The sequence below is a fragment of the Coprinopsis cinerea genome (genome assembly GCF_000182895.1).
Source record: "Coprinopsis cinerea okayama7#130 chromosome 4 map unlocalized cont3.4, whole genome shotgun sequence".
NCBI lineage: Eukaryota > Fungi > Basidiomycota > Agaricomycetes > Agaricales > Psathyrellaceae > Coprinopsis > Coprinopsis cinerea.
Genome location: NW_003307541.1, coordinates 3,407,953 through 3,420,833, shown reverse-complemented (window position 1 = coordinate 3,420,833; position 12,881 = coordinate 3,407,953). Strand labels below are relative to the sequence as shown.

Sequence of the window (12,881 nt, the reverse complement as noted above, 5' to 3'; positions counted from 1 at the left end):
TACTGGGAAATGAGATCGACGGTTTTGAAGTAGAGAGGAACGTCGCTCCGTGGATCGGCAGGGATCTGGTAGACGTAGCTCATATCAGGGAGTAGCGTGACATGAGGGTCGTAGCCCAGTTGTTCGCTTGTTGCAAGAAACAAGCTGACCAGTGCTAGCAAATCGGGGTGCTATAACGGATTGAGCGCCAATGACTTGGGGATAACGCGGAATACGCACCTGTAGTATACTAAACGCGGTCGATTTGACGGGGCTAGACGGATGAAAATGCCAGAGGGAGGCATAGTCGTTCTCCACAGTGATCTAAGCTCGCGATCAGTTCCACGTAACGACCAGGAAGCAGCCAAACGTACCCCATAGGCGAACTTGCGCCGGGCATCCTCGTTCATGATAAAACTGCCGGTCAAGGTGTGTCAGCTATACACAGTCATCATATCCTGACGACTGATCCCCTCTGCTAGGTGGATGGGACTCCAATGGCAAAATCCCCACCGATCTGAAACAGGAAATCGATAACGCCTTCGCGAACGTCGATCTAGCGCTCAAAGCAGCCGGCGGAAAGGGTTGGTCCCAAATATACAAGGTCACTGTCTACCTGGTCGACGTCATTCAAAACGAGGGAATGGACCCGTTGGTCGATGCCTTTAAAAAGTGGTTGCCCGATCATAAACCCGTCAATACCGTGCTGGGGGTGAAGGAGCTGGCCTTGAAGGAGATGAGGATCGAAATCGACGTCGTTGCACAGATTGGAGAGGAGTAAAAGTGTTGAAGGAACCATAGACAAGTGACAGGAATTCAACTATAATTCACTCTCATAGCAATGCCACCGTAAGACGGCTGATATACATCTCGTTCAACGAAGAAAGTGGCGGCTGGAAAGCGGAGATGTGTTTGGCACGTCCGCGCCAGCCTAACAAGGCCAAGCTGGGACAATCTCCGCAGTTCATTCCGAGCGGTGAGCGCTGTGATTCCCGAGCATTGACATCCTACGTGCACGGCAACGAGACTCTAGTGCGTGAATTTGTGCTTTTAATACTAACTACGTGGTTAACATATTCTAGGGATCGCTGCTATGACTGAAGAAGGCATCCCTGTCGACCGTTCGATCCAGGACGGCTGGATTTCCAAAGGAATCGACATCCTGCCACCAGAACTCGTGATCCAGGTGCTACGAACTTGCCTCCCACTACCACTGGACCGACCAGGAAGGAAGCAGTTTCAACTTCTCCGTTGTATCTGCTCTCTTTGGCGTAATCTCGCATTCTCTACGCCCGATCTATGGTCATCACTCTTCGTCGACCTTTCGAACCGCACCCTCCATCCCAAGGTCGATAATTCGCAGAGAGGTGACTACAGCGCCAGGATGCAAGGATGGTTCTCCAGAGCAGGCGATGGCATTCCATTGGAACTGACGCTAAGGCTTGCTTCGCGGTCAATTCGCCCGCTAGAGTTGAAAAGCCTGTCAGAATGGATAGGGAATTATAGGTCGCGTTGGAAAACGCTGAACTTGTTGTTATACGACGAGGCATACACCGCTATCTTGCGCAATCCTTGTCAGACGGGCGACTGGTCACGGCTAGACTCGCTGTCCTTCAACGTACCCTCCCAAAGGAGTATTCATTTCGACCTCCCCCTCCTGGATCGCATGCCATCCCTTCGCACTCTGAACATTCAAAAAGGCCTTAACGGCATGATACAAGCACCCTCGGCCTGCCCCAACGTTGAGCGATTGGCACTCACGATGACGTGCTCGGATGCCATGACGGTCGCTACCTCCTTCCCCAACCTCACTCGTCTTCGAATATGGTGTCCCACGTCAGACAACGGTGGCGTCGCGTCTAACCAGACGATGGGGCCTCTGCATCTTTTGTCCCTCCAAATTCTGGAACTCGCCGGCAGTAGCATCGTCATCGACTTCTTAAACAGGGTTCATTGCCCGGATTTACGGGCTTTCACTCTTATGATATCCAGCAATCACCGCAGTTTTACTGGAGAAGATTCCTGGCATATGGGTATCGTCCGGTTCATTAACGGGTCGTCTAAACTAGAGCGGATGTCTCTGGTGGGACTTGTGCCTCCCGCGATGGCAGCGGTGCTAGAAGCAAGTACGGAAACCAAAGCCTCCGCGCTCGAGTTGGATATTTGGCCGTATATCGATCTCGACAACCCTCCACAAACCCTTTTGCCCAGCATTTGCAAGCTAACGATTTGGGGAGTCGGACGCTTTGCCTCTAACGACCTTAAGCAACGACGTATGGAGTCGTTCCTGAAGTTTCTGGGGAGACGGTGCAAGGACACAGGTTTTGATGGAGTCCAGCATGGAGCTGGAGGCAGTGCGAGCCTGCCTTTGGAGGAGGTTGTTGTCGGGAAGGATATGCTGGTTGGCGAGCTTCCTGAAGCCGAAATCGATACACTTCGTGCGCGAGGAATGACCATTGAGGTGCGAAACAATTGGGCAATGCGGGTTTGATGGTGAGAGTTTTATCATACACGCATACAGCGGGTCGCTGACATCGACGATATTCATTGAAGGTCCAATTTGCTGAGGATTCGTATTCGAGTTCCATACCAGCGTACGCAAAATCTAAAGGATATCTAAAGGATTGTCAGTACTTATAAAAGCGAAGCGTCGAAGGCGCGTCCAACCACATTCAGAATCGACTCTTTTGTGCTCTATTCTCCAACATCCTAAACGACAATTGGCGCCTTACTGCACCGTCTACTTAAACCAATCCTTTTTTTCTGTGCCATGTTCATTCGACTGTCGTTTACAATGATCAACTTTCCGCAGAGAACGAGAAAGTTCGCTGTTGGCATAGCCATGACTCCCTTCGAACGGTATGTTCTCCATCGCCCACGTATACGTATACGTCAGATACGATTCATGACACCGGAGCCATATCTTCCTTTGCTGGCAACTGTCATTGGTTGCATCCAGTCGTTGTAGTAGCTGGGAGGTTCACCAGAGGCCCCGTTGGCTAAATAAAACATTGCAATGAATGAATTTAAGGAAGGGAATGTCATCGCTCACTCGGAGCACCAGTACCAACGTTAACTGCAGTCATCACATGCGCTCCCGCTAGGGAAGAACTGTGGTACGTGGTCGAAGGCGGGCCAGGTTCTCCGAGTCGGTCGTGATGATGAGGAGGAGGGTTCACCCAGTCCGAGGTGTCTAGTAGTAGGTTCGGGGGTTGCGTCTTTCTACGACTTCTCTTTCGGATCTGGAAGAACCAGATGGCAAACCCTACGGCCAGAATGCAGAGCACCGCCAGACCTCCAAGCGTCCCTCCCAAAATAGCTGCGAGTTCTGACTTGCGTTGGGCTTCGGTTTTGAGTCCATTGTCGTATCTACACCAAATGCGTCAGGATCATGGTACTTGGAATGTGTAGATTACAGTCTGGATGGGACTCGGACGTACGTGTATACTATACGATCAAACAGGGTCAGAGCCTTCGGACCATCGATGTTTCCGTTCTGGAGTATAAACTCATGTTCTCCAGGGGGAAGGGAAGTATTATGGTAGACGAGGACGTCGTAGTCGTATCCCTGAGTCCCTGGTGGATTGTTCACGAATCAACCCACAGGCTGAGCGTCGATGAAGAATGTCATGTCGCTGAATCCGGTTGGGCCGCTGATTGTTCGTGCTAGGACGCAGTAGACGTAGATCGCAGTGCCTGTACATGATATACACATATTCAGGAAAGGGGGTTTTGGTCAAGGACTGCAGGCGGATCGGATGGGAGGCGCACCGGTGAACTTGACTGAGGCAAAACGGGGCGTGTTGGGAGGAAAGCCAGCACCGCCCACTCGAGGATTAAACTACCGACAAGGTGTATCTTAACACCGGCAGGGTAACAATGAGACGATATAACGCTCACTGTGCTATCGTGCCATGTTCGATTGTGTAGAAGAGCGGGGTCTGGCCGTGTGGTACAGCCGTTGCACGGTTCCCTTCCATCCAGCCACCCTCCTTCCGGTGAGTAACGGAATACAGCGCCTGTAACTGGGTCTGGGAGACTGTCGTCGATAGTGACATTGACCAGGAATGCCCTGCATTCCGTGGCTAGTGCAAGGGATGAAAGAAAGACGATAAAGAGTGTTGCAGCCCATCCAGGGCGCGAGGACATCTTGGAACTGCAGAGACTGAGGTTGTTGTGCTCAGCTCATCTGAGGTGGTATTTCAGGTGGGGTTCAGAGAACCATGGTCCCATCACCCAGTTGATGGCAGTGGTCGCAATGGTAGTGGGAATAATGGCAAGTAGAGTATGTCTATTACTGGAACAGAAGCTGATGGCGGGTACCACGGACATCCCGGATGGACAGTCGCGAGAACCGGCATCGACATATAGCCCCTCGAAACTGGCGTCGTGTCAAGCCATATCACGACTCGATCCATCGTAACCCTCGTACGCATCCGCAACAAGTAGAACACAAAGGCCCCAAACGGCTAGTGTCTACTAGAGGAAGTTGTGGAAGAGGAACTGGTCCGCGATCTATTATCTCAGCAGGAGCGCTCGATGGACGTCTATAGCGATTACATTCGACCGCGACCTAAGCATCAAAACACGAACCTGACAGAAATTTTATTGGCTATTGTCACTCTCATGTGCCCCAAACCCAGTGCAATAGAAACTAGAGCGAGATAGGCTGACAGTCGCCAATGCCGACGGTTCGTAACATGGGACACCAACTCGCAACTTAGAAGTGCCGCTCTATTGTTAAACCACCAATCTCTTGACGGCCAAGGCTACCACCTGCTTTCCCCCGTCACACATAACTCATAGGGCCCACGGCGGGGGAGTAGCGTTTTTCAATGGTCGACAGTATTGGAGAAAAGAGAAAGACAGTATGAAGCCGTCGGAATTCGTCGGAATTTGAGCTCAGCTTGAAAATACCGCTTCGAAGTTCGCCGACTCGCAGCAAGCGACGGCGAACGCCAAGCGCCAACTTCCCACCACGATCAATTTGTTAACCGCCAACTCACTCCGTCCAGATTCCAAATACCATGTTCACATACCATGCAACAATGTCATAACCCACTAGAACCGTCTCCTCAATCACTGCAACATAGAGCGCGTATCGCTCAGCTCATTTCGCCCTTACGACGCGTCAAACCCAGGGTACCGTTCTGGCAACTCGCCGCGCATCGAATACCGACGCTTTGGGGGTTGTATAGAGGGTTGAGAAAATATGCTGACGATAAACAGGTGAGTACAGATCTAGGTCATAGGTAAACTGCGAAATGACCTTTTTCCTTGTCTCTAGATTCGATGGAGGATAAGGAAGCTATTCGAGAAACACCGACACCAGACTGGGTCACAGAAGACGATAGAGTGTTTGAAACAGGGCTATAAAGTGAATCTACATCCGTGTATATCATGCATGAGCCCCGCTAACCAGTGCCCAGTGGTTAGAAACGTTCAAACGGGCGTCTCAAGGCGACACCAAACTCAAGGAGGTCCTTACGCGCTACAGCCGGTTAATCGAGGCAAAACGGGAGAAGGAGCACTGGAAGCAGGTGTTGCGCGAAGAAGTGGTGCGTCACCATCTTGTCCTCATCCTACAGCTCTCCTGAGATGGATACCTCGTAGGAATGGTTAGAGCGCCTCCGAACGAAACCGATTCTCACCGGCTCGATCCAACGCGCCTCGCGCGACAACCGACCCCTCCCCCGCCTCTACCCCCAGCCCAAACAGTTCGCCTCCATGTTCATTAAACGCAGACGCAAGCGTGAACTCCGTCTCGCGCGCCAGCGCCGCCATTCCGAGGAACTACAGGATCTCGCGCGAGAAGCCAGGTTCGAGGAAGGTCTACAGCGAGAGGCTGGTCCAGCCGCTGTTCCAACCGTCTTTGGAAGGGACGCCAGCGGCGAGTGGCAAGCCCCTCTCCGAACGACGCTGAAGGAGATCGAGGTGTCGTTCTATAGGGATGAAGCCCGTCTCAAGGCGCCCATCACACCGGAGATCGTAGCCACCGCTGCGAAAGCGCGCGCGTTCAAGGTCGCGAATTTCACCTATCTGAAGGAGCAGCAGCGTAAAGGCCTCATCATCCCCTATACCCTCAAACGGATGCGCCAAGGACCCCCAGCCCACGTTCTGTGCAAGATGACGGAGAAGCAGAAGGCGATGGATAGGCTCGTGAGGATGCCGAGTGAGGGTGGGTATACGGGCAGGATGAAGAGGAAGATAGGCGTGAAGCTGAAGAGCGGGGATTTGTGGAGGGAAGAGGTGAAGGCCAGCGAGGAGGGATTGGCGAGGGAGCGGGTAGTGATGAAGGAGAACGAGCGACGTGCGAGGGAGTGCGCCGATTTGGCTGGAGCCTAGGTGAGAATTTCGCCCTTTGGATGAGGGAGTGTCATTAATTCTCATCCCCCAGCACGGCGTGACAAACACCCGCACCTCAGATCCCTTGCAACACGTTTCGCCTCTCCCGAAATCTGACGTCTTAATCACTCCCGCCCTAGGCCTGTACCCCGCCCCTTCCAACTACGCTTATCCCACCTCCGCCGACTGCCTTTTCTCGAACTCGAACCATCCCCCGGGTATACTGTCAAAGCGAAATTATATTTCGTACTTCCCTGCGCTGCGTGGAACGTCAAACCTTTGCCTCGAGGCACTTGGTCTCATACCGCATCAACACATGGCCATCTTGGAAGGATTTCCGTCGGTGGTGGAACAAGTACAACCCCGGCCTTTTCGTTTCGTTTTGCTTCGCTTCGCTTGTACTCCAGAAGGAAATGAGAAAGTGGATGGAAGGAGGTGAACTTTCTGATTGAGTCTTTTGGATTCCTTGCGTCTCACCCGGATTCGACCAGGATTCCAAATACTCGACATTTCTCCGGGGAAGCAAGTATGTATTGGATCATATCGACATCGACATCTTTCGAGGAGCGTTTTTACTTCGTTTCTTGAGGACCTCCGCGGCTTCTCTCTTCCTGTTCTTATTCACTTCAGCTTCACCTTCACAGCAATAGAACAAAAATCCTTCTTCGCTGGCCATGTATCCATCTATCTACCTATAATCGCCATTCGTTATCTAACGACTTTCTCGACCTTCCGCACCTTATGCTAATACTTAACACACCTTGGTCCTTGTGCTACACTGTCTACACAATGACTTCTTCTGGACTAAGTAGGTACCTTCTCGAGCGAGGTTGTTCCCGCCTGTCCATACGGTACACGGTACACTCCCTCCGAACTTCGAACTTCAGAGTCTAATTCTGCTTTTTGACATATTGAGAATAAATGAATTGCGACACGAGGCAGGGAAACATTAGGCTCAAGTGCCGAGACTAGGGAAACCTTTGCCTCGTTGCACGTTCTGGATTCTCGGGAGTCGGTGGAGGGTGTTTTTTTCTCACTGGATGTCAGGGTTCGTTGAGGGGTCGGGTTCATTGACTCTATGAGTTGCAACTTGTGACGAAATGCGCTGACGAGAGGGAATCCGGGTTCCGAAACGGGTGGGGAAATAGGAAGGGCTTGTGGGTTTTGTTGCTGTGTGCGACGTTGGGGATCTGCTGGATGTAATTATGCAGGGGAGGGATGATTTGAAGCGATAAGGGTGGGGTCGTTACGACATGTAGTCGAGTCTGGACGTCGAGATACGCATGTGCGCCCTAGTAAGTGGCATATGTTCCTGAAAGGATGGCGGTTTGTATTCTTGTCGAGGGCGACACCCGGATCCCTTCACGGCATACGCACAAGACGGAAGGTCCTTCTTTATCTTATCACTACCTATCACTTGACTATCGGTGACAGTTTTCTGGGGTTTATGAATCTGCAAATGGATGGTGATGACCTGTAGAGGGTTTTCTGATTCATTTATCGGTAACGTAGACGCTCTTATAGTATACTGTATCCTCACGTTGCAGTATACTCGAGGTCATATGCTATACTATGAGCGTGAGTCGACCGGTGCCATATGGTACTATAGCTATATTATGAACGTGAGTCGGCGGAAGACTTCTGTAGGGAGAGCAGCGTTCATTTTTGGGTTCTCTTGACGACATGGACCTCAGGGTGGGTCTGGATTTTGCTTATTAGCGTTGGAAATGAAATACGGATTACGGAATGGGGTGAACACGAGGTGTTTCGAAATTTCAAAGACGTATGGACAGGTTCAAGTTTGACTTGGATGGGGTTGCAGTTAAAGTCTCTCGTGATTTAAGTCTATAACCTTACTACCGTCGACGCATCCCTGGGGATTCCTTACGAAGTGGAGAAGCGAGAAACTGAGATGGAATTTCGAGAGAAAGCCATGGCGACTCGAAATGAAATGCTGTCTTTGGATATGTGCATCTGTGGACATTCGAAGATAGGAATTCAGATAGTCGGATTTTGCTTGTGTGATCAGAGTGCACCCACAGCCTACGGCAGTATGGACTAGTGCAACTGCACACGCCTCTCCTAGAATCTCTTACAACGGATCCCTAAGTTCCTATCCCTGGCCTATGGCCGAGCGTAGTTGACTGCCCTCGTGCTAAGCTACTGTCACGGACGCAGCGGATACAACGTCGAAACTGACTGCCTTGTTCTCCTCCGTCTATACCACGGAGCTGAGCACACTGTACGCCTATATGAACGCCATACAGCAGCTAACGCGACTGCCAATCGAGGTCCGCTTAATTTGTGGACCTTGTAGTGCGGGTGTGGCTTGTTCTCCTCCGTCCCAGGCCAGGCAGTGTGTGTCGTTATTAGGCATCGCATGTTGTTATTAGGCATCGAAGGCGGCGTTTGGCCATGGGGCGGCGAGCCGAATGGTAAGTAGTTTGAGTGGCGAAGGGAGAAACACGTTGTAGCCGTAGATCCGAATAGAGTTGGGGTTGGGGGCATGCATTGAGATAAGATTGAATTTATATGAGCTTATTGGAGTGCTTCTCGAAATAAAGGTAGTGGTTGGGACACGGGTGCTTGTATTCCGGTAAGTACGTGCACTGTTGCTTGTACATACCTAGCGGGTGCGGACCGCGGCCTGGTTGCGTGTTATCCGTGATATCAGGGAGCAGGAGGATCGTATATGTACTCCAGGTCCTATAGTCTCGCATAGACTCGATTCGTATGCATGAAGTATATCATCCGCAGGGAAGCCCGAGACGCTCGGTACACGCGCCCTGGCCTGAGCGCGATCCGGGAAAAGCTAATCATTGAAGACTCCAGTAGACACGGATCGCTAAAAACCCTCTACCCTGAAGAATTATCCATCCTCCGAACCATAGGCTACACTTCCAACTCCCTCGTTTTTGCAGGGAAGCCATCGACGTCCCAGTTGATTGTCGCAAGTGAGGACGTTGATGCACTTGACCGAGATTGGCATGGACGGTTCACCGAGATGACCAGCTCTCAAGGGTAGCTTACCCTTGATCTCCGGTGCACTAGCACACAGGTAGAGCCGGGTATTGGGTCATGCAGCAGTGGTGGTGTTCCATCAAACTTCCCGAGCATCCACTCATCCCTCGAAAGATCCGTGGACTTTATTCCTCATGCTGCACAAAGACGCTGTGATAGTGTGGGATTAAGGCCACGGGGGGAGTAGAAAGGCTTCATAATATCCCACCGGAGCATCCGTCCTTCACGACTTTACAGACCTGCCCTTCTCCGATGGAAGATTAAGCTTTCGGCTACCCGTCTCTTTCAAGGTTCCCGATTCGGATGGTGGGCTTGGCTTTATTTGGCTTCGAGTGTTTATCCAAGCGGCGACAAGCAGGGCCAACATGGTGATCGGCACGATGGCTTGTGGCTCTTGCCACCGCTTGGCGGTGGCTTGCCTTCACCCCCTTCGTCTTCTCCTTCTTCCCTCGATGGCTGCACTCTAATTGTTCTCTTGGACTTCTCAGTGGACACGCGCTCATTAGAAGAGCTCGAGAGACTATCTCGAGGACGTCTTTCTCGATTGATTCTTCTGCCACTGCCAGCTGAATCGTCAATTTTGGGTTAAAGTACTGCCACTCTGGAGGCTTACGCTTACGCCTCTGGCGCTCTGCGTTTTCAGGGATTCTTGTAATGAATCGCACCCCACAGTGTGGATCCAGCGTCTACACAAATTACAAGAACGATACGCCAGGATTTACTTCGCTCTTACTCAGACAAACTCCACTGCCATCGACTTTTGGTTCTGGTTCTGGTTCTTCACTGCCCCACCAGCGACAGGCGTTACAACATCTGTAGGCTCTGAACGGATCTTCCCTTGGGCTTCATTCGGTCTCATTTGAGATGGTCCTGCGGAATGCATACACAACAACTAGAGGGCGTCCCCGCGATAGCCGTTTGCTGGGACCTCGTTTCGCGCTCTGGATAAAAATAACCCACCCAAAACTTGGTCTCGCTCTCACCGCCTTCAAATTACGCCCACTCAGAGAAGACGCAACGCATCGACGCGCATCTGATGGTGCTGATATCGTATTGGGCGCTTCCTGGGTTGAGGGCAACGCGCCCAATCACCCTTCTGGAACGCTTCCACTGAGCAAACAACTCAGCGATCGCACCCCAGGTACTCCGGGGTGGACCCACATCTGATGACGATTGGATGGATTTCTGATTTGCTGGAGTCATTCGACTGGATCAACTGTGCTAAGTAATGATCAGCGAATATTCCGCTCGCCTGTCACTGTGGATGCTCGCTGTGTGCGCGCATTGCACCCCTTGAATGATGCGACGCGACGACTGCGATGCAGGATCACAGCTGAGTCGGAGCCGCCTGACAGCGTCTGACCTGTACGCGTAGCGGATCTTATCGTTTTGTTGTTCGGGCCCAAGTTGAAGTCGAAATGGAACGCCTGGTGTTTTCTGGCCCTCGAACCACTCACCTGTTCGGCTTTACTCCAACTCCCTGATGACGGGGAAACACACTGCCTGTCCTCTGCCCAACAATCATCCTCCCGAAACGCTGCTGAATCGACGAAAAGCCGAACGCCTGGACTCGGCAGAACTCACGTTATCCTTGATTTCCATGGCAGTTCCTCCGTGATTATCTTTCAGCGCCTAACGAATCACTTGTCGCTTCAGCGTACTGCATGGCCTTGGATGCTGGAATTCAAACGAAAGCTATGGGGGGCCTAACGTTCTTTGTTGACGAGGACGACGACACCAACTGGTATTTAGACGCTCAGCTGACACGAGGCTCGCAACTCTCTTTTGGGTGGTGGTTTGTCTTTCCTGGCTGCATGGTGGGTGCACTGTAGGCGTCTCTCTTCATCCCCATCAGACTTCATCGGAGTCCATTCATTCGGTCTGTCGGCGTTACCACCACCATTCTAGGATATTCAACGATCGGTGCCCACCTGGTGCCCACGGACAATCCAAACCTCAGCCCCGGCCCTGACGATGCGGACGCCCTCGAACGCCTCACACGAGGCTCGTAGGGTGCTCATTTTGGGTGGGTGGCGCCTGTTTGACTGGAATTCGCAGTCCACCACCGTCAAGTCAAGCCATCCTGGTTCCTCAAACTTCTAAGTAACTTTCCTTTCGCTTTCAACTTTCTTTTTCTGGGTGACGTTGTCACCTCAGTGTCTTGTATAGTTTGCCGAGCAACTATCTTATCCGATTAATCAAACCTTCTAGTGTGAAGTCTCCCTTCTGATTGCAACGCTCGGAATGGAACATGAGCCGTATGGGTTGAGCGACGGTGGTGCGACGGGCCCCTAGTCCAGAGGGACATTGACCGACGGGCCGGGCTCGGTGGGCATCGTCGGAAACGCCTCCAGCCATTCACCGAGAATTAAATGAAATTTCCGTAGTGCTGGAACTGATGATCTGTTTTCTTGGCCTCCACAATGAAACATCAAGCCCCCAAGCCTGCCTGCCTTTGCTTCTGAGTGAATTGGGGCCATGCTTGGACTCGTTCCACAAGCCATGAAGGAGGAAATGGTGCGACAAGACCAGGGGGGCGGGAAGCGCTCGCGGACTCGTCTGTCCGCAACGGTGATCTTGGCTCAGTGCCAAGTGATGGAGCTCTTGGTCCTGGTAGAGCCTTCTACCTGACCAGGGTGCCTCCTGCTGCCTTCCTTCAATCGCGCTAAATGGTCTTCTTTATCAGATAGATAAAAAGAATCGTGAAGATGACGGCGATGGTGCAATTCCCACTTATCAGGGGTGAAGGGACGGTGCCAGAGGCGCGTTAAATTGCTTCCAGAAACAGTGCAACTCCGGATGCGCGAGGCACCATCTTGTCTGATTGCTGATTTGAGAGCCCCGCTGTTCATTAACGTAGAGCTGCACTGACAGACTGCCCCTGGTGAATGTGTAATAAGAAATCTACGGGGAAAGGATTGGCATACTACTCACTCAACTCTTATTGTCCCCAAAGAAGGGTTGAGCGGCCCAGCTGACTCACACACACCTTCAGAGCCATCCGCCACCACCTCCTCAATGACGACTCTAATGCCGTTACAATTCACTCTCTTGTTCCTCATTCGTTATCGTTTTACCGTTCGATTGGATGAGAGTCACTACAGCTTAAGATCCCCTGCGTAGCCCACTAAATCGACAGATTTCCCACTCTGCCCATACTTTTAAAATATCTGAAACGGCTGGACTCGGTGTGAACGAACGTACCTAGCTACCATGGACACTTCTAGAGCCCTTGCCATCTTTTGAACGTTTTTATCTTCACCGCTCTTTAATCAAGCCGAATCTAATCCTTCGACTTCCAATGTATATACTCCGTTGTAAAAGGGTTGATGTTTCCTGAGATATCGGTGCTCTTGTAGATGACCCCTCGCCCATTTCCGAAAAGAATATTCCATGATTCTATTCAGGTCGCTCTCTGTCTAACCAGTATTCCTCTAGGGATCTTATCTCTCCTTCCCTTTCATCTACAAGGCGCTTCATCTCTATCGTAGAAACGAGTGTACACGGCCATTAAACCGTGGATCCCCCTTCATTTC

At 51.6% G+C, this 12,881-nt stretch overlaps 4 protein-coding genes across 4 annotated transcripts; 3 read left to right on the top strand and 1 right to left on the bottom strand.

The window, feature by feature from the left end:
- Positions 1-267: 267 nt before the first annotated feature.
- On the top strand, positions 268-2,470 carry CC1G_04126 (hypothetical protein; the record flags this gene model as incomplete). The annotated part of the gene is made up of 5 exons (XM_001836761.2): positions 268-325; positions 361-408; positions 462-756; positions 819-955; positions 1,062-2,470. The coding sequence occupies 5 exons, from the start codon at positions 268-270 to the stop codon at positions 2,468-2,470; spliced, it is 1,947 nt and encodes a 648-aa protein (XP_001836813.2).
- Positions 2,471-2,871: 401 nt separating this feature from the next.
- CC1G_04125 (hypothetical protein) lies at positions 2,872-4,128 on the bottom strand (the record flags this gene model as incomplete). The annotated part of the gene is made up of 6 exons (XM_001836760.1): positions 2,872-2,978; positions 3,032-3,348; positions 3,420-3,547; positions 3,584-3,675; positions 3,751-3,820; positions 3,880-4,128. The coding sequence occupies 6 exons, from the start codon at positions 4,126-4,128 to the stop codon at positions 2,872-2,874; spliced, it is 963 nt and encodes a 320-aa protein (XP_001836812.1).
- Positions 4,129-5,019: 891 nt separating this feature from the next.
- On the top strand, positions 5,020-6,324 carry CC1G_04124 (hypothetical protein; the record flags this gene model as incomplete). Its single annotated transcript, XM_001836759.1, has 4 exons — positions 5,020-5,208; positions 5,267-5,356; positions 5,409-5,537; positions 5,593-6,324. 4 exons carry the CDS (start codon positions 5,020-5,022, stop codon positions 6,322-6,324), a joined length of 1,140 nt encoding a protein of 379 aa, XP_001836811.1.
- Positions 6,325-7,783: 1,459 nt separating this feature from the next.
- Positions 7,784-9,349, top strand: CC1G_04123 (hypothetical protein; the record flags this gene model as incomplete). Its single annotated transcript, XM_001836758.2, has 7 exons — positions 7,784-7,790; positions 7,849-7,902; positions 8,169-8,292; positions 8,503-8,566; positions 8,642-8,759; positions 8,893-8,920; positions 9,160-9,349. The coding sequence occupies 7 exons, from the start codon at positions 7,784-7,786 to the stop codon at positions 9,347-9,349; spliced, it is 585 nt and encodes a 194-aa protein (XP_001836810.2).
- Positions 9,350-12,881: the final 3,532 nt, after the last annotated feature.